Below are 20,901 nucleotides of genomic sequence, written 5' to 3' on the forward strand. Positions count from 1 at the left end.
TGAAACGTTCAGGTCAGTTACTAAAATGAGGGTATGTTTCATGTGAAAAGGGTGTCCGTAAAGAAAGGCACAAAAGAATGGGATTAAGTACTTTCCTGCTTGATCTCAACTACTTTACTTCTTAGTGACTTGCTAAAAAAAGATTGTCTTTCATGGTTCCCCCACTGTCCCAACCAAAAAAAAAAATTGTACATTTTCTCTTGTTTCGCTCTCTCTTTTTTTTCCAATCTCCGACTAAATTTTGTGATTCCCCAGTCCCACCTCCTGATTACCTACTTTTGGTTACCTTGGTATCCAAAAGGTCAAGAATAAAAAAGAGATACTTCTCAGTTGACTAGGGTTATCTCTTAGAATATAAGAGGGCAAAAGCATAAGCAAGGATTAAGTGCTAAATAAACCCACTATGCTACCACACATTTCTGGTTTAAAAACTACACTTCATTGAATAATTTAGAATATGCTTATACCATCTGTTCCCTTGGGTATTGACATTATCCATGATAGCAAAATAATCACATGTTAAATAAATTCTAGAAACTGACTGTCATTCATAATAGCAGTGACCTTGTTCATTCAGATGACCTAGCCTTTTTCTTTCTTTCTTACATGACCTAGCCATGTAATTATATCATTGATTTTCTCATATCGGAAAGGAGAACAACTGAGTACATGGTGTTTCTTAAATAGAGTATCAGTTCAGGAATTTGAACATTTCATTTATGGAAATAAAAAATAAAGTGCAAACATATGCCATCTTTGAAGGTAACATTATGTAAGCTTTTGAGCATAATATTTGCTGTCTTTATCTACTTCTTTATGTAAATTCATGGGAGAAATGATCAGACTGTCTTATGCATATTTTAGAACTATGCAATCAATTATCTTCTGGGATTCTGTTGTCTGTCTGGAAAGATATAGAGCATGCATCTCTGTGTAAACTGAATGAGTTTACTTCAGGGTGGATATTGATTTTGTTCTCCCTGAGCTTTTACAACATTTCATGTCTGAGCCACACACAATGTACTCTCTCTCAATGACAGCAAATTTATTCATGTGTTGGAGTCTTTTTCTTCTCAAAACATATTGTATGCTTTGTGAGGGCAGTGACCATTTGATTTTCCTTTTGTGTCTTTCAAAGTTTCCCACTCTGCAGACTTTTCTAAGGGAAAAATAAATAATGAGTACATGATTTTTAATGCTGTAAAGTAGGGGAAAAGGTTTAAAAAGTTGTTGCTTAAGTTGGCACATGTCGTAGATGGTGAATATTAATGATTTCTTTTACCCACACCTAACTCAGGTATATAGACTGCTAACTTGGGCTGCTCCTCTGTGAATCTCTGTGGCATTAGGGTGTGACTGAAAGGGACCTTGAGGATATTTTGAAAGACTTTCCAACAAACTTCTGGTGCTTAATAGGCCTTTCCTGCCAGGTACCTTTCTATATTGCTGTATTCCATTCCTTGGCTTTTCTTTAAAATCACACCTTATCTCGTAAGAGAGGGTAGAATTCAGAAGGCATCATTATTCTTTGCAAAAGGTATCTGAACCATGCATTAAATCATCTGTACCTTCTCATCTCTAGGCAAAATGATACCAATTTATTTGAACATTCTTTCTCAGTCACAGTATCTTCTTCTATGAATGTTCTGTGAGTGCCCTTCTTCAAACTGAGGGAGGGCTCTCGTTTGGTCAGGGAGTCTATAAAGGGAAAGTGACCTCAAAAACCCCCATGCTGTGACCCTGTTCATCACCAGTTTGACCTTCTTGCTTTTCTGGTGAGCTTTTAACTTGATGATTTATCAGTGAATTATCTGTTACGTACATTTGTTGTTGGCAAACCACATTGTCATTCCTCATTTGTATTCACTGTTTGATGTTCCCCACAAGTTACACTGCTTCGGTTCAAGTAAATTGGTTTTTCATATGAAAAAATATTCATATTCAATTTAATATCTGAATGATCTGCCAAGATGCTACCTATCATTTCTTTGACTTCTCTCTCACAAAGTATTCAGTCTCATTAATAAAAATGTCTAGTCCCAAAGCCCACTTTTATCATTTGCATTTCTCCATTTACACAAAGTTAGTCATAATCTCCCTATTGCTTGGTAAATCCAGTAAATGCTGTAGAAATAACATTTAAAAAAATTGGTAAGGTATTTGAAAAAGTCTCTTGAGTTATAGTTGCAGGGTTAGTGGATATATAGGCTAGATGAAAATGCAGATACGTGGACTTATTACCAGTTGAACAACATAGATGAGAAGTATTGAATAAAGAGTAAATGTTAGCCTAGTTGGGAGATTAATTCATCCATTCAGATGTACAGAAAAGTGGACTTGAAAGTGACTGTGAATACAGTGGAATGCAAGGTCAGGATCAACAGTTATTTATTTTTGCTAATAAAAATGACTGCAAATTCAAATTCACAATTAATATGAATTGGATAGTGGAATCCTAAGGGAAGTGGTTCATGAATTAAGAGTGTGAGGAGAATTGTCTTAAATCTCATTCATAGATTTACAATGAATAGAGAAATGGAGATGATTATCTCTTTCTGCCCCCTGAATAGTCATATCACACCTAGAATGTTGGCTTAATTTCAAGAGGAATCAACAAACAAAGATAAATCCAGAAGCAAGATAGGAACAATCAAAAGAACTTTGATCAGGTGGCCTAGAAATGGGAAAATGGAAGCTCTCTTTAGGTGATCACAAGGCTGTCGGAGTAAAAAAAAGAATTATGCCTGTTTTTGAATGATTCCAAATCTGCAGTCGAGAGACAGTACTTCTACAAAGGTGAAATTTAGTTTAGTAGAAATAACTTTACAATATTGGTATCTACTCAAAGTAAGCATTCTGTGCCATGAAGCAGGGTGGTTCTCATACCAAGATGCATTCACCCAAGAGCAGATTCCTGCTTCTCCCTGGAGGGTTTTCATGCATTAGAAGACTGCATTTCCAATCACTTACAGTAAATCTTTCAATTATGAGAGCAGATGATATGAAAAGTTCTTAGCATAGTGCCTGATGACATCAATTAAATAAATGCTCAGTAGATATGAGCTATAATTGTTATTGGTAAAGACTAATCCATGACTTTGTAACTTACAATTTGTCTGAAGGGAATAGGAGAAGATAACTTTAAAAATTTAGTTCAGCTTCTGTTGCTAAATAATTAAGGTAACTATGGGGCGCCTGGGTGGCTCAGTCGGTTAAGCGGCCAACTTCGGCTCAGGTCATGATCTCGCGGTCCGTGAGTTCAAGCCCCACGTCAGGCTCTGTGCTGACAGCTCAGAGCCTGGAGCCTGTTTCAGATTCTGTGTGTCTCTCTCTCTCTCTCTGACCCTCCCCCGTTCATGCTCTGTCTCTCTCTGTCTCAAAAATAAATAAACGTTAAAAAAAAAATTAAAAAAAAATAATAATTAAGGTAACTAATAAGGGCCTATGACATGTGTAACTGATTTACTCTTAATTTGTTGCCACTTTCTGTTTTCTGTAATTGCCTTTACATTCTATGTTACCTGGGTTGGGGATTTATTCATCAAATTTAACAGGAAAATTCTAAGCAGTTACTAAATCACAGTTGCTTGTATTAAATTATCTAGTGACTAACAAAGCAATGAATCATATCAGAAAAAAATGGGTATCTTCCATTAATTAAGAGGACTGTTTCAGTTTAGGGACTTGTAGAATCTTAATAACAGTAATATTCTAGCTCATATTAGCTTCGTTGAAATTGTTTCTCAGGTGACAGATTTGTTTATCTCTCAGGATTGCAGCTGCTATCTGTTGAAGGGATTCACTAATTCACTCACTTAATTATTCAGTCAACAAATAATGTACCAAGCACTATCTTGGCTTGCACGTGCACTCTCACCTCTTTATAGTATCCTTTTCACTTTTTTTCCCTTTGAATTACTCACCACAGGAAGAGCAGCTTTTCTGATACCTCATGGCCCCAGAAGCTGACCCCAAGGACCCTATCCTTGAACTCCTTGTGTCCCTTTCCTAGTGCATATTTCTCCCTATAACTTATCACCTCTCTTATATATTTCATTCACCTGTATGTCCATCCACCTGCCTCTTCTGGAATGTCCATTCCAGGAAACCAGGAATATTTGTCTGTTTTATTTCCTCCCAGATTCCCAACACATAGAATAGTGACTTGACAAATATTTGTTGAACGAATGAATGAATGAAGCTTAAATGTCATGGAAACTGGTATTAGAAAGGTGTCATTTATGCTGCTGGGTTACCTAACCCATTTTTGGAGTGCAGGGTTATAAACAAAAGTTACTTGGCTTCAAAACCAACATCTTTATTATTAGTCTCTCCCTCATTTACAAATAATTCCAGAATTTCCATGCTCTATAGATTTGAATACAAGAAGATAACTTTTGTTATCATTTGAATTTAAGAGAATATCAAGGTGGATGTTTACCTACCTGATCCTATCTATACAGATCACTCCTTCACATTATGTTTTCTCTCTGGATTTATTCAGTCTGGTTAAATACATCATGAGCTTCCCTATTATCTGTTATTATTTCTTGGGTCATCAATGCAGACCCTAGAAAAAGCGGAAGGCAGTGGAACAGTAATGGGTAAGACTCAGTCTTTGCCTTTGAGCTGTTTTCAGTCTAGTGGCTAAGCTAGCCTTGTACATGTACAATCTCAGAGCCAGATGATAACCAGATAATTCATAATCTAAACAGTGATACTTTTGAGAAAAAAAGAAAGCACTATTTAATAATAGTATTGGGGCCACAGCTTATTCGCGTCAGGTAAACTGAGTAATATGGACCCCAAGTTTTAAAAAGTTAACGAAGATAAACCATGAGTGCAAGTTCTTCTTGTAACACAGAGTTACTGGGCATCTACTCTATGTAGAGCAACGTACCAGGGACTCTGGAGACTTTAAAGATCAGTGAGCCATGATCAGTCTATCTTGTGGTTTATAACCCACTTGAGGAGAGAAAACATTAACAAAACAATATGAAGAAGGAAATGATGGTATAGTCTGAATGTCAGCTTCATGTGATATTAGCCAACCACGAGGTTTCAGATAGGATCACTGACGCTGTACTGCCTTTCATTCCTTTCTCATAGGTGGTCATTTGAAGTGCATCCTGTCATCATGCATCAACTGGACACTGAATGGATTATGTGACTTTTTCTAGTTAAGAGTCAGACCATTCACTTCTGTCTGTTTATAGAATAGATGTTTAACTCATGCTGGCTGGCTGGCAAACCAACTGAGGTAGAAGGATGAATTGATGTGTTTTTTTAAAAATTATCTAGCAACCAGATATAGAACAATCTTTGCCAAAGACACCTCCTCTTTGCTTGACCAACTAATCTCTTTGCTTCACCAACTAGAAGAACTTACAGCATGATTATGTTTCATCTTCAGATTTGATAATGATATAAGATATTTGGTTATTTGGAAATAAGCTTAAAAGTGCTTTAATTCTTTCCACTGGTGCTTACTGTTGGCGATTCTTTTGCAGCTGAATTTTGGCAACAGTGTATACCTTGGCGAGTAGACTGTGCTTTTTAAGGATGAAAGTGTGGGAAGTAGTGTAGGACATCTGTTAAAGAAGTCATGTTGTCAAAGCCCAGTACGTATATTAAACTCATTTGTTTCCATTTTCATACCTTTTAAAGCAAAATGTCACTCCTTTTAACGTTCAGACAGTTTATAAAAATACTTGGAGCTATGAATTGTGTGGGACTACCTGGAACTTCAGTGAATGAGCATCATTTTATTCCGTTGGTTTTATTGCTACTTTAACTCAGCCTAAACTTTGGATATATAATGGGTTTGTTAAGATAAGATTATCAGTGGTCATGGGATTTTATTGGGAATGAAATTGAAACTAACAGAATTTCCTGTCCCTGGATTAAACAAAACTGAGAACAAGCAGAAATAACTCAGCTTCTTTCTTCTCTGACTTCTTCTTCTAAGGTATTATTAATACTTGGTCCAACTGCTCGTCTACCTTATTGCAGACAGTTTAATAAATTTACCTTTATGTGATCAATAGGTTTCTGCTGGGCTTTTGAAGAATTGATTGTTAGGAAATAAAATAAGATTTTGGGAGAAATTGCTTCCAATGGGGACTCGACTAGATGTATAAAACTTTTTTAAGGAGCTGAGAACCTAGGGCTCATTCATCCCCAGATTGCCTTCTTTTGAAATGAAGCAGCTGATTGATTTAAATAAAAGTTATCCTTGCTATAAAGTTGAGTTAAGCCTGCTGACTTTCTGATTTATGGGACTTTATGTTCTTTAAATTCTAAAAAGCATGCCATTAAGTCTCGTTGGTTTTCACAGTCCGAGGAATTAAGTCATGGTAATAAAATTTTCAAGATAATATTAATTTATATATCATAATGTTAGCACTATCTTTTACAACTGAAGCTATAACTGGTCTAAAAACAACACCAATTCCATGTGACTCCTATTTGCTAGATGACTGTACTTAAGAAGCCAAATTATAGATTAGAAAGTTTGTGAATGTCCATCAGATCAGGGGGAGTTATAGCTTCTTAAGGAGGTTATGTAGCTTTTTCACTATTCGCTATATTTCACTTTATAATTATTCTTTAAGAATTTTTTTTCACAGAAACAAATCAAGTTAGTTAGATTTAGAATACTCAAAACTCTTGTTATTATAAATAATTTCCCATGTCACCAAGACCACTACCCCCTCTATTTACATTTATAATTATCCTATCATCCTTTATTTTAGTACATTTCAAGGTACTATCATTGCCAAAGTTTACACATTTATTTTCATAGAAATATATTTCCTAATAATAAATAAGGGAACACCTTAATGGTTTAAGTTTTTGAAAGCAGTTCAATGGTCTATGAATCTTACCCACACTGTGATTTCTTACTAGCTTTAGTCTTAAAGGATACCCATATTTTTGAGCCTCCTTTATCTATGAGAACTATATTCTCTTTTAGTCCACTAATCAAAACAGAGTGATTCTATGCTACTTCTGCAACTGTATATGAAGACATTACCAAAGATGCCACAGACACCAAGTACAAAGAAACAGTCATCAATATTTCTATTGTTTTCTGCTATGTAATTTACTAATTGATCACAATCAGTATTTTTTTTAATTTTTAGTTGATAGAATTCAGATTTAAAAACTTTAATAACAATTTCATTTTTGTTATTAAAACAGTAGCACAAGGGGCGCCTGGGTGGCTCAGTCAGTTAAGCGTCTGACTTTGTCCCAGGTCATGATCTCACAGTTCGTCTGTGAGTTCGAGCCCCACATCAGGCTCTGTGCTAACAGCTTTGAGCCTGGAGCCTGCTTTGGATTCTGTGTCTCCCTCTCTCTCTCTCTGCCCCTCCCCAGCTCATGCTCACCCTCTGTCTCTGTCAAAAATAAATAAATTTAAAAAAATAAATTAATTAAAAAAATAAGTAAATAAAACAGTACCACAAGAGACATTGTAGGGGTGCCTGGGTGGCTCAGTCAGTTAAGAGTCCAACTCTTGATTTTGGCTTAGGTCCTGAACTCAGGCTTCGTGAGATCAAACCCTGCAGGCTCCATGCTGACTGTACAGAGCCTGCTTGGGATTCTCTCCCTCCCTGTCTCACTGCCCCTCCCCCAATCACACACACACATGCACGCCCACTTTCTCTCTCATTCTCAAAATAAATAAGTGAACTTTGAAAAAAAAAAGAGACATTCTAGAATATTTAGATAATACAAACGGGAGAAAAAGAAAATTAAAATCATATAATTTTCCCTATTCAAATTTTTTTTTTTTAGTATTCAATGTATATTTTTTTTATTCTCTTATTTTTCAATGTATGAATATCTTTCTCCCTGGTTAAAAATAATTTTATTCTAATATACTGTTTTATAGCCTATTTTTTTTACTAAGTTAATGTTTATGAATACTTCTCTCTGTCATTATTTTAAAACATAGTGTCACATGAGATGCTTTGTTATCATAAGTTCCTATGAAGGATGCCATATACTCGATCCATACTTTGTTGACAGTTCAGAGCAAACGTTAGCATCATAAAAACTCTAAGAATTCCTGATTCCTTATAAAAAAGGCTATCTGTTTTTGTTTCACCTAGAACTTCCTAAATGTATATCGCTATAGAATTCATGTTAAGTTATTTAACTTAACTTTTTGTAGAGTTAAAGAAGTATTTTATGGGTTTATGATAGTTACATTGAGTGGATATTCCATATTTTCTTTAAGCATTTGGACATTAAGGATATTTTAATATTTTGGAAAACACTGTGGTCTTTGGGAATTCCCTTCTCATTGAAGCCATTCTGTATAAGCTGTGTGAAATGTCATATGTTCAGTATTTAAGAAGTGGATTATCCAACAAGTGGCTAATCCTTAAAAGGACAAGATTGATTAACTAATTTTGAATGTGCTTATTATGTTCTCAAAACATAGAACATGATAAAATAAAAGCATAATCACAAGCTTATTCAAGTAGTAGGATAACTACTTTTGATCATTTTTGTTATTGAACTGAAACTATCCACCCAGACAGACACATATCCATCGCCTCAACTAAAATCCATATATGTCCCTCACTTCTTGAGAAGAGATGTTTCTCTCATATTATGGTGGGTGCTCTTTGTTAACTAATTCTGTTTGCTAGTGTTTCTTGACTAGCTCCACAATTTCCAATGTATTTCAATATCTAATTGTATTATTATTATGGGGAAGTAGCTAAAGTGAGGGAGCTAAAGAGAGAGTTAAACAGGTCTTTGGAATGTGTAATCAGTAGTTAAATGTCAGCTACTTTATTTAACAAGCAAGTGGTGTTCTGGGTGCTGGAATTGCAAAGTACAAATAAAGCAGAATGCCTGCCCCACAGGAACTATAGTGCCATGGAGAGGAGTTTTGAATGTATGAACAGCTATGAAACAATGCACTATAGTCATATGTAGATGAGGGAAAATAGGTAAGAGGCATCTGAATCAAACTGAGGAATGGAGAATGGTTTTTGGAAGAGATGACAAGTAGAAACAGTTAGCCACTCAGAGAAGTGACACAGAAAGTTCTGGCCAGGGGGCTTATTCTTTGTGAAAGGCCAGTGGTGTGAAAGAGCAGGCTGTGCATGGGACATTACTGGGGTTACTTGTGGCAGATACAGGAAAGGAAATCAGAGCATGACCATCGGGGATTGCTGTGCTAAGATTTGGAACTTAAACTGTGAACTTTACCACTAAAGAAATGGGGAACCATTGAATGTTTCCAAGCAAGAGAATCACATGTTCAGATTTCCGTTTTAAAATGATCCATATAGCATTCAAGTGAAGGGTAGGATTAAGGAGAAGAAGGCTGAAAGTATTAACTCTAGGCAACATATGGGCAAAAAAGAGGGATAAATAAGATATTAAGGAAACTACAATCTGTAGAGAGGAATAACTTAGTCTGGTCTTTGGAGCTAGACTAACTGACTCCTAACTCTGACCCCACCACATAACACTCTTTGTGACCTGGGGCATGTGTCTCATTTGTCCTTTGCCTTGTTTTGCTCATCTACAAAATGAGCATAACCATAGTGTCCAATTCATACAATTTTATGAAGATTAAAGGGTGAATTACTATCATTAACAGTGTCTAACACCATAAAAATAATCTGAGAAATGTTAGCTATTATCTACTTTTACTACTAATATTATTGTTAATTTAATATTATTGTTGTAATAATATAACATTGTTATAATTTTGTAATAATGCAATATATTATTGTTAATATTATATTATTTAACATTCATGTCTCTAGGATTTGTGGCCTGATTAGAAGCGATTGCTTTATGGTTGGGTGAATGGGGATAGTGTCAGAGAGCACAGGAAGAAATATGTTTTGAAGGTAGAGAAAGAGTGTGAATTACATTATAAATGCTGGCAGGAGGTACCTGTGGGACTTCCAAATGGAATTTTCTCATGAGCATTTGATTATAACGGCATAAAGGTACGGACTCTGGAAAAAGATGTGCAAATTTTGAGCATATAATGGGTATTTGAAGTCATTGGGTTGGATGCATTGACCAGAAACTGTATGGGTCAGAGGGGACAAGAGCCTGAATTGCTGAGGACAGGTGTGGACCCCAGGATTACTGCTCTCCCATGCGGGCAAGGCAGAGAACACAAATGTGGGGAGGGAGGGAGTCATTCTCAGCCAGAAGCAAGGGGAAATGAGTCAGTCAATTCTTATTCTCTGTCATGGTCATGAACAGATGATGTCCAAATGTCCTGAAAGAATTCCTCCAGCTTTTCAAATTGCCAAACTCAGGCCAGGTTAGATCTAACAGCTGAAAGAATTATCTTGAATAAATACTGGAAATATTGGAAAAGTCCTGTGACCTCAAACGTTGCCTCCTAGCAATTGCTTTTAATTGCTCTTAAGGACAATACCAGCATCACAGTCTCGAGTATACTGAAAAATATTGGTGTTCTAGATACTCTGGTGTGATAACTGCCCTTGTTCAAATATTCCCCAGAGCTTAGAATCATGAGGATAATGAGTGAGATTTGACACTGTGCCCATCACACCACAGAAATCCCAGTATACAAAAAAGCAAATGGAACACCACTGGGTAAGCCTGGTCATTCCTTGGTGAGATTATAGCCCTATTTTGGTGTAAACCTGTTACAGACTGGTTCTAATCTGTAGATGAATTTAGGTTCTCCAATGGGTATGTTTTTTATTTTTCTAAATGAAAAGTCCCCAACTATCTCTGCCCAGCCTCAGAGAAAGGGAATCTCGGAAGACAGGCTGATTTGAGTTTCCTTTAGAGGCGGCTCCCTGCTGATTGGCCAGTGTTCTCACAAATTCTAGATTCTTGGCAAGGTGGATGTTAGCAGTAATCTTTTCTCATCCCAATTTAAGTACAAGTAATCCCCATGAGACCCTGCCAGGTTCATGGTAAATCATTGACCAGGTACAAGCAAAAATGTCCCTGCTAAGAAAACCAAGGAATTTTACCCATCACAGGACACGTATTTCCCTCCCATAGAGGTTTATGTCTTACCTTTCTTTTTCCTATTTTTTTTTTAATTTTTACCCTCTTAAGGAAATTCTTATGGGAAACAGCTCTTCTCTAATACTAGACAAAGACCCCTAAATTATCTTACTGATAAAAATATTTTACATTTGTTTTAAGATAAAGCAGTAGTTCCAAAGGGTGTCTTAAATTCAAAAACTATAAATTATACACAGTTGTACATCACAATTAAGTGGGAGGCATTAAGTACTACCTCCACATTGTAAAATTTTGTGACTTTCCCCAAATTATGAAATATTACCCTGATTAAGAAAAATTTACTGAAAAGTGGAAACATAGCAGGGACTCCTTCCCTGGTTTATCTTCTTTAATTATGCACATTAAGCAAAAAAATTCTTCTAACTATATTTTGCTTGGGTTTTCTTTCATTTTGATGTAGGGTCCAGACTTCTGGCTGGTAGATTTCAGTTCAAATAGGCTGTTTTTACCTTTGCAGGCACCTTAGTTTCATATTAGCAAGGAACTTAATCACTGGGTATTTTGGAGGGCTGCATGCCTTGTAAGAGTGTAAATTACTATAGCCTATTAAATGAAAAACTATATGCAGTTTGTGATCTAACGTCCTTTCAGGAATAAAAGTACCAATCAGTAAGAATATATTTACCAATCTATTCATTGTTTATAGACGCCCAAACTTATAGGTCTGCCAGTAAAGTATTGGCTGAACAAATAAGAGTGCATCCATTCCGTGGAATCTTATGTAACTATTTAAAAAGGGCATGCTAGATCTCTATGCATTTACTGAAAAATGGTTCATGATTTTTTAAATACAAAAATATTTATAGAGGATTATGTATAGTATATGCCTAATTTGTGCAAAAAGGAAGGAGATATGTATCAGTGTGTGTTTGTCTGTGTATATATTATGTGTCTACATATACATTGACATAATAAGCATAAAGAAAAAGTAGGATTAATAGGAAGGAAAAGATAATAAACATTTTTATTTATGTACCTCTGTGTCATTTGAGATGTTACAATGAGCATGTATCATTTCATAATAAAAAAGTATAAAGAAGAGACTCATTGGATAGAAATGTTTATTGTGAAATGGAACATTGTCTTCCCTTTTGAACATGAAAACATTCTGAATTTAACTGATGCTTGTATTTCAACCCTAACAGTGCCTGAATTTGGCTGCTACACAATAGAATATAGCTCTCTCTCTCTCTCTCAGCAACTTCGTGTTTGCTCAGGTCCCGGACTCTGAAATAAATAGGTTGTGTTTATTCAAATCCTGGATAAGAAATTTTTTTCACATTTAAAAATTACCCTTCGCAGTACTCTGAACTCCTCCTCTCTGTAGGTCCCCAGGGCCTCAGTAGTTTTGTTGCTAGAACCCTAGGAAATGGGGCAAGGGCTGGTGAAAACTGTGAGCTAATTAAAGCTGTAACTTTGCTCTGACTCTGCTGCCTTAGGTGTCCTTATCTGGTATAATTTACAGTTTCTACAATTTGTCACTCACTGTTATGAAGAACTGACATACAAACAATTATTAAAGAATTTCCTCTTTTTCAATCAGTTTTAATCCAGTGAGCAGACATTTCTTAGAGAATGTTTCTAATAAGAAAAAAAAAATCAGTATCAAAGTGTTAGTGTATGAAGACCTTAGTGTACAACATTTAGGTCCCTGAGAGGCTGAGTTATGTTCTATTGTGAACAGTAATTTATGAATGAGAACCCACAATTTTTGACCAGAAAATTGGAAAACCACCCATAATCATTTCCATGTGCCCATCTCATTTTCTACATATCTGTAATCAATTTAGAAAAACAATGTACCCCTTTTGAAAATACACAAAATAATGGATTATTTTTCCTTGTCAGATGCATGCTCGATGTATAGGTAAATAACTGATTTCCCAACCACTGTTACATTGGGTTGATGTTCTTTTAGATGTTAGACACAAATGGATTAAACCTTGCTGCCTACTCAGAGACTTGGTTTGAGTGGAAATGGGGTTTTGTGGAGCTACAGAATTTCTACTTCATCTGCTCAGCCAGTAATTGGTCAGAGCACGACTCTGGTTAGAAATAAGCAACAAGCTTCCTGTATCCATGAACAGAAAACAAGGTAGCGCGAGTAGCCTGGGAGAAACACACGTTTACTTTTGAAGAAAAGCAGCACCCAGCGACCAGTGAGCAGCATATGTCTGAAATCCATTATCTGACATGTTCTTTCCAGCGTTCCCAGAAATGCTGGTCTGACTACTAAGATTTGTTTTTACTTCCTGCCTTTTGGATAAAATGAGTTTGCCAACCAGCTGTGAGTACCTAACGCTGGGGAAGGTGGCTAGATTCCGAAGCCCTTATGTTCATGGATCGCCTTATGCAATCAACAAGCCAATTGATATTAAGCCACAGAGGAGACGGTAACTGCTTTCCTTTCTTCTAGCTGTTTGTCAGTGAAATTGTGTTTTGTTACCCTTTGGTGACTGCTTTGGAGGTCTGCTGAGGTGGGAGGGTCAGGCTGAGAGATTAATTTTAAAATTCAGCATACTGGATAGTTAGAAAAATATTAACCAAGGAGAAAAGCTGGAAAATAGTCTTTGCTGTTTGGCAAAAGCTGATCTGGTTTCAGAATCTGTAGATTTTAAGATTTTGAAACATTGTTAGTGCTTGTACGAACATCAGAATCCTCCATAATGAATACTTGAAAGAGGTTTTAGCCGAATAATAGGTATATTTACTAATGGCTCTTATTACCAAATACCCAGTATCTCTTGATCTATCCATAACATTCCTCAAGCCCAATGTGCAGTAAATATGTTAAAATTCTACTAAAAGCATTAATTTTCATGTGGTCACTGTGGAGGCCAGGATAGGGTTAGATATTTTTCCGGCAAACAAAATGCCATTTGTAGATCAGTGTTCCAGGATTCTGCTAACTCTATACACCCCCTCACCACACATATGCATGCATGCGCATGCACACGCAAACACACACACACACACACACACACACACACACACACACGCTACACAGGCAAACTCAGGCTGTGTAACAAGGAATCTCAAACTTGAGCCCAGTAATTTCATTAGAAGGAAAGCGGATGTACACTAAGTAAACTCATTCTGTCTTCCAGCATTTTTATGGTGTCAGAACAGGGATGATATGTTTGACTCATGGCTCCCCAAATCATCCCTCAGTTTGGTTTTAAACAGTCATTTTATTCAGCATTTCACAGTGAACATCAGAAGCATTTTATAAGAATGTTCCATTCTCTCTGAAAATGACAGTTCTCCCGAGGTTGATGAAGTCTAGGAAGAAAATTCCAAAATTCTAAAAGTAACATATTTTGCTTGAAGATTATCATTATCATCTTACTCTTCTACTTTTCTTGTTGTAATTATACACGCACACACACACACACACACACACACACACACGCACACACACACACACACAAAGAGTATATATTTTGTCAGGTTTGACCTGGTTATAAACATGAAGTAACATTCAGATGTTTGATTGATTAAAAAAAAAAGTAGTTTTCCAAACCTTCAGAAATGCCTTGGATTAGTTTTCAACTGAAGGAAAAAAAAAGAAAAAAAAAAGGTTTTATGATTTTATGGGAATGACCTTTTTAAATGTTTTTGAGGGGAAATATTGTATTCTCTTTCCCAGAGTATCAAGGTTTTTCTGTTCAGTTCTAGCACCATCTGAATTTGTAACAGGCTAGGGGCAACTAACTACCAACTATTTTAAGATACTTCAGGAAAACATGTCTTGAGACACAAGACCTGGCACATGGCACAGCTGCTGTCTCCTTACTCCCTTCTGTAATTAGCTCTGTGATACAACAAACCCTGTAAGTTGCCAAGTTCACATGTAGCTGCTACGTCCCTATTCATGTTACTGTATTTTTTTCTGCTTAGAAGTAATCAACTTTCTATATAAGTCAGGAGAATTCTGTGTTTATGTAAACCAATGTGTATGTGCATATAACGTGGACTACTAGCATATTATATCATACCCAGGCGACTTCAGACCTACCTCCGATCATTTTTTACGTTGAACATCACATTGTATTTTGACAAGCGAATATTCCTGCCAGGCGTTTGGCAATAACCAGCATTTTGTAGCATAGACTCCTTGAAAATGACAGGCCCAACTTTTCTTTTAGCATAGTGCATTGCTTATATAGAGAGAGTAAATAAAATAGATGGCTTTTTGTGAAAAGTTATGTAATCATTAAATCATTATATAGAGAGCTTTTATCCCATGGAAGTATAACAACAAACATGTATTGAAAACATTGGTTGCAGGGGCTGGATGAATGAATGAATGAAGATCCAAATAAGAGAGAATGTATTTTTATTGTATAGCACATTTTTTTTAAGTTCTAAATTTTAAAACCTTTATTTGAGCTTTTTTGTAGTCTGCTAAGAAAACATTACACCTGGAATAGTGTTATCACCCTAGATTCCCTAAAATATACCCCAAATTAAATGGTTACATTTTCAGAAATGCTTGTGGGGATTCATCTAAGATTTGTCTAAAACAGCATCTTTGACTTTATTTCCATGTAGTCACAGTTGTGCTCTTTGGCAGAAAGGACATTGCTTTCTTAATTAGAGTACAGAACAAAGGAGGAAGGAAGGAAGGAAGGAAGGAAGGAAGGAAGGAAGGAAGGAAGGAAGGAAGGAAGGAAGGAAAAAGGAAGGAAGGAAAGAAGGAAGGAAGGAGAGAAAAAGAAAAAAAAATGTAAAGAAGCGGGCCTATGTTGATATTGTAACCTATTCAGTGAAGCATAAAATTTAGGTAATAAAAAGAAATTTGACTTTTTACTAAATTGGGAGAAAAAAGAAGGAAGTCTAACCATTTAGGCAAAATATAGCTCACTTAAAACCCAAATGCATTTTATTTATAATGCCTTAATGAAAGAACACTATGTTTTCTTGGAACACATGGAAATAATTTCCAAATTAAAAATTAGCTTTATTAGAAGTGTGACCACATGGTCATTTAATAGTTCTTAATTTTTATTTCAAGCTTCAGTGAAGACATTAACAGCACAGTTAACACAACTAAATATTAATTAAGCTCAATGTTGAAGAGAATGGCAGTCCTACCATCTGTGATACTAAGGATTTTCCATATTCTTGAGTTCAGTTTTTTCTCTTTTAATTGCTTTTGATTCTATAAACTCTAGAACTGTTTTTACTCCTGAAAGAAATATAATTTCCTTTAAATTTTAAAAAATTTGGGGGCAACTGGGTGGCTCAGTTGGTTAAGCGTCTGACTTCAGCTCAGGTCATGATCTCACGGTCCATGAATTCAAGCCCCCTATCCAGCTCTATGCTGACAGCTCAAGAGCCTGGAGGCTGCTTCATATTCTGTGTCTTTCTCTCTCTCTCTGCCCCTCCCCCACTCACACTCTGTGTCTCTCTCTCAAAAATAAATAAACATTTTTTTTTTTTAATTTTATAAAATTTTGATGTCTTGGGGCACCTGGGTATCTCAGTCAGTTAAGCATCTGAGTTCAGCTTAGGTCGTGACCTCACAGCTTGTGAGTTCTAGCCCCTTGTTGGGCTCTGTGCTGACAGTTCATAGCCTGGAGCCTGCTTAGGAGTCTGTGTGTCCCTCTCTCTCTTCCCCTCCCCAGCTTGTGCTCTGTCTCTCTCTCAAAAGTGAACATTATTTTTTTTTTTATTGTGATGTCTTAATTTTAATACATTGGGATGAGTAACCAGATTTAATCTGGCTCTTTCACTCCCTCCTCACCCTGGACCGCAGGGCTTTTGATCATGTAGATCATGTCTTGTTCATGGTTATCATGTCTTGTTTAGTGCCCAGGAAAGAGCCCAGAATAGATCAGATGATAAATACTTGTTTAATAAATAAATGATGAGAAAGCGTATTATTCATCTTGGCACAGGCATATATAGAGCTTCCTGGGTGCCACTGTACAGAGTCTTTGGCAAGACTTTGCCTTTGCTGTTCTTCTGGATCCTTTGTGTTCTCCTTCCTTATTTGCCTACAGAAGCTGCGCACACACTGACTTTAGACCACTGGCTTAAGTGGTTGGGGATCACAGCTTTTGTTATTACCAGTTCACCAAAGCAGAATTTGGAAGTCATTTCTGTATTCATAAGTATATATATAAAGCTCCATGTAGTAGAAAGGAGGAGAAAAAGTCAAGGTGCAAGTGGGCAGAGGGGAGTTCCTAGAGAGGGAGAAACCTTGCAACCATAAGAAATGAGATATAAGTGCATAAATTAATAAAGTGAGTTACCAAAAATTGTGAAATGTGAGCCCTGGTTCTGTTTGTCCTGCTATCATGTAAAACCCACTGAGATGTCTATCAGAATAGTAAACAAACTAAGAGGAGTGATGAGGCAGAGCTCACTGGCACCCCAACGTGGAAAGTGTCCCACTTTTGTGGAAAGTGTCTGTGCTCTAGCACTCTGGCTTTTACAGCCAAGTTCAGTGCTGGGCCTCCCCCAGCCCTCTGCCCAGATATTCAGTCTTCTTGTTTCCATCTACTTCTCTCATACACTCTCTGGCTTCTCTTTTTCTAAATCCTGTAGGTAGGCTTGTTCTATGTATTGTCTCTGAGATTAGAAAAAAAGCAGGATACAAAGATCCAGAAGACCGGAAGGAAAATAATGAGTTTCGGTGTATGTTAACCAGTCCATTTTCTCCTCAGGGAGAGGTTACAAAGTTGCACACTTAGATATCTGCCCAATCACCAAGCAATCCGTTTACTTGAATGGTGTATTATTTTGCTAGGGCTGCCATAACAGAATACTACAGGCTGAGTGGCTTAAGCAACAGAAACTTATTTTCTCACAGCTCTGGAGGCTGGCAGTTCAAGATCAATGTGTCAACATGCTTGGTTTCTCTTGAGACCTCTCTCCTTGTCTTGCAGATGGCCACTTTCTCCCTGTGTCTTCACATGCTGGTTCCCCTGTGTGCGCATCCCTGGTGTCTGTGTCGAAATTTACTCTTCTGATGAGAACTCCAGTCAGACTGGATTAATGTTCACCCTGATGGCCTCCTTGTTGATGTCTTTAAAGACCCTGTCTCAGATACAGTCGCATTCTGAGTACTGGGGATTAGGGGTGCAACATATGAATTTTGAGGAGACACAATTCAGCAGATAGCACATTGTGTGCCTAGAAATGATTCACTAGTATTGCCTATAGAAGAGGAAAGGGATTGCAGTATGATTCCTGCATAATCAGTGTCCTTGTGTTCATAAAAATGTATTTCATCAGTGAGTCTGACCCTGCCAGGAGTGAGACATTACAGAGTATTAAAAAAGGCTTCCCTTTCACTCATGTGGATCCTGAGAAACTTAACAGAAGTCCATGGGGCAGGGGAAAGAGGGGGAAAAAAAGTTACAGAGAGGGAAGGAGGCAAACCGTAAGAGACTCTTAAATACTGAGAACAAACTGAGGGTTAATGGGGGTGGAGGAAAGGGGAAAGTGGGTGATGGACATTGAGGAGGGCACCTGTTGGGATGAACACTGGGTATTGTAAGGGCACCAATTTGACAATAAATTATATTAAATATAAAAAATGCTTCCTACTTAGGTACAAAGCAAAGAAAACAGTTACACATTTTGAACAACAAATCTTCATCAAATAAAACCTGTTTCATGTGGAATCTATAATCATTTAAACAGAGCCTAGGCCAACATTTGCTTTTCTATTGTCTTTTTAAATGGGTATTAAATTAATTATCAGTGTAACCAGTGTTTCTCAGCTAGGGCACTTTTACTCCCAGGGACTTTTGACAATGTGTAGGGACACTTTTGACTTCCATAAGTTGGTGGGTGGCTAATGGTGTCAAGATAGGTAGAAGATGGGGATGTAAACACCATACAACACATAAGGAAAACCTCTACAACAAAGAGTTTTTTGACTCCAAATCTCAATAGTACTGAGATTGAGAAACACTTATGTAAACAAATTTGACTGGGGAGTACTTCAAAGCTCCTCAAAAGCCTTATTTTTAATATCCAGACTATTGATATTTTTTAATGTATTCATAAAAGCACTTTCTCTTATCTTTCTCACGGTAACCAATAGATAAATGCTTTCTTAACCTAGTTAAAAATAGACACCTGTCACACTTTTGAAATGGTCTAAAATATTCTGTGATTCAACCTGTCTGATCCTCTGATTTGTCTGAATTAGTGGCTTTATTGCATTGTCAGGGCCTATTATTCTTTCAGTAGAGGTACTACTAAGATTTCATTACAGAGAGCAGAATAAATGACCTAATACATTCTTATAGCTCCAGGCCAGGTGCTAAACATTGATCTGCTTTTCAAAGTGAAGTGAAAAATACTAGGTGAAATTACACAGAATATAACAAATATTAAGTGATCGTCCTACTGACCTGGTATAATGAAGCTCTGTTGGACCCTCACCACCCATCCCCACACCTATGTGCATGGGCCCATTGACTGTGAACGTGTAGGCCATACGGATGTTATCCTCAGATTCAGCTCATCCTAATAGCAAAGAGCATCACATTTCATAAACAGAAAACCCTGAGGGAAAGGGAGTGCTTTCTTTGTTGAAAGGCCCTTATTTTTTTAACCAAATAAAATTTCTAATTATCCTGGAGATTTCTTTTGACCCCCCTTACATTTGGGTCAAAATTGTTGGCAGTCATAGTTCAAACTAGAATGTATCTCCAGATTGCTCATTCTCTCCCCAATTCCACACTACAACCAACTGCCTATGATCCAGAGGTCCTCCAGAGAAATTAAAACTCAGTGTATTTGGAACTAAATGACCCAGGGACCCTCGTCATCTCCCATTTCCTCAGTGATCCATGGCCAGATCAAGAAGTCCTCCTCAGTGCTCCTTCCCTTCAGCCTAACCACTCCATCACTAGCTGGTGTGAAGTGCATTTTTCCTCCATCCCGTTGTTGCCATCCCCAGGATGCCCTCCTAAGTCAAGCACTAGTGCTCTTTTTCCGGAAACACTGCTAGCCTCATAACTGGCATCTTTATTCTACTGTCATCCTTGTTCTGATTAGTCATCCACAGATGAAGTTTCTCAAATTTCCTTGACACTTCCATGCCTATAGCAGGAGCTTTTCATTGCCGACAAAAAAGTCTCAAGTCCAAATGGTGATCATCTACTCCCTTCTTTTTAAATATTTTTGAGTTATTATTTTAGAGAGAGAATACAAGTAGGGGAGCAGCCAGAGGGACAGAGAGAGAGAGAAAGAAAGAATATTAAGCAGGTCCCATGCTCAGTGCATAGCCCCACGCAAGGCTAGATTCCACGATCCTGGGATCACGACCTGAGCCCAAACCAAGAGTTGGACGCTCAACTGATTGGGCTACCCAGGTGCCCTTACACCCTTCTTATCTCTCTATTCTTGTATATTTCATTTATCACCCACTATACTCCTCATTTTAGGTGTAAAGAACTACCTACGATACCTATATGTTTACCTATAATTCCCTGCTCCCCCGATTTTGTTAACCCCAACGGATCCTGAGATCTTTTTCATTAAGCCTCTTCTAATTCCTTGTTTCCAAATGGAAATTTCTTCTTCAGCTAGCAGCTCTTCGTTTTCTTACATATCCATCACAGCATTCTCATAATGAACCTCAATTATTTGTATATTTTCTATCTTTCCTCCTCTTTAAGAGTGGCATGATGGAAATAGTTGTTTTAGGAAGAAGAGTTTGGCAGTGGCATGTGACATAAATTGAAATGGAAAAGACTTAATCCCTATCCTAGTAGAAGCAAGTGGTGTAAAATCTTGACAGGGACGGTTTCAATGCAATTACAAAATACATAAATATGTGATTACAATTGTGAGAACTGCTCAAAAGGAGGCAAG

The 20,901-nt window shown here is 37.0% G+C and overlaps 1 protein-coding gene across 6 annotated transcripts in view; it reads left to right on the forward strand.

The window, feature by feature from the left end:
• Window positions 1-20,901, forward strand: part of PDE4D (phosphodiesterase 4D) — a 725,514-nt gene that overhangs the window by 304,936 nt on the left and 399,677 nt on the right. Inside the window, exon 1 of one of the 6 annotated variants that reach the window (XM_058686164.1) lies at window positions 13,065-13,451. The exons of the other annotated variants lie outside the window; for them this stretch is intronic. Within the exon in view, the coding sequence (XP_058542147.1) occupies window positions 13,327-13,451 (125 nt within the window). The 5' untranslated portion in view covers window positions 13,065-13,326. Of the gene's footprint in view, window positions 1-13,064; window positions 13,452-20,901 lie in introns of those variants that run through there. 6 annotated transcript variants of the gene reach the window in all.

The sequence above is a fragment of the Neofelis nebulosa genome, chromosome 1 (assembly GCF_028018385.1).
Source record: "Neofelis nebulosa isolate mNeoNeb1 chromosome 1, mNeoNeb1.pri, whole genome shotgun sequence".
In the NCBI taxonomy this organism is placed as follows: Eukaryota; Metazoa; Chordata; class Mammalia; order Carnivora; family Felidae; genus Neofelis; species Neofelis nebulosa.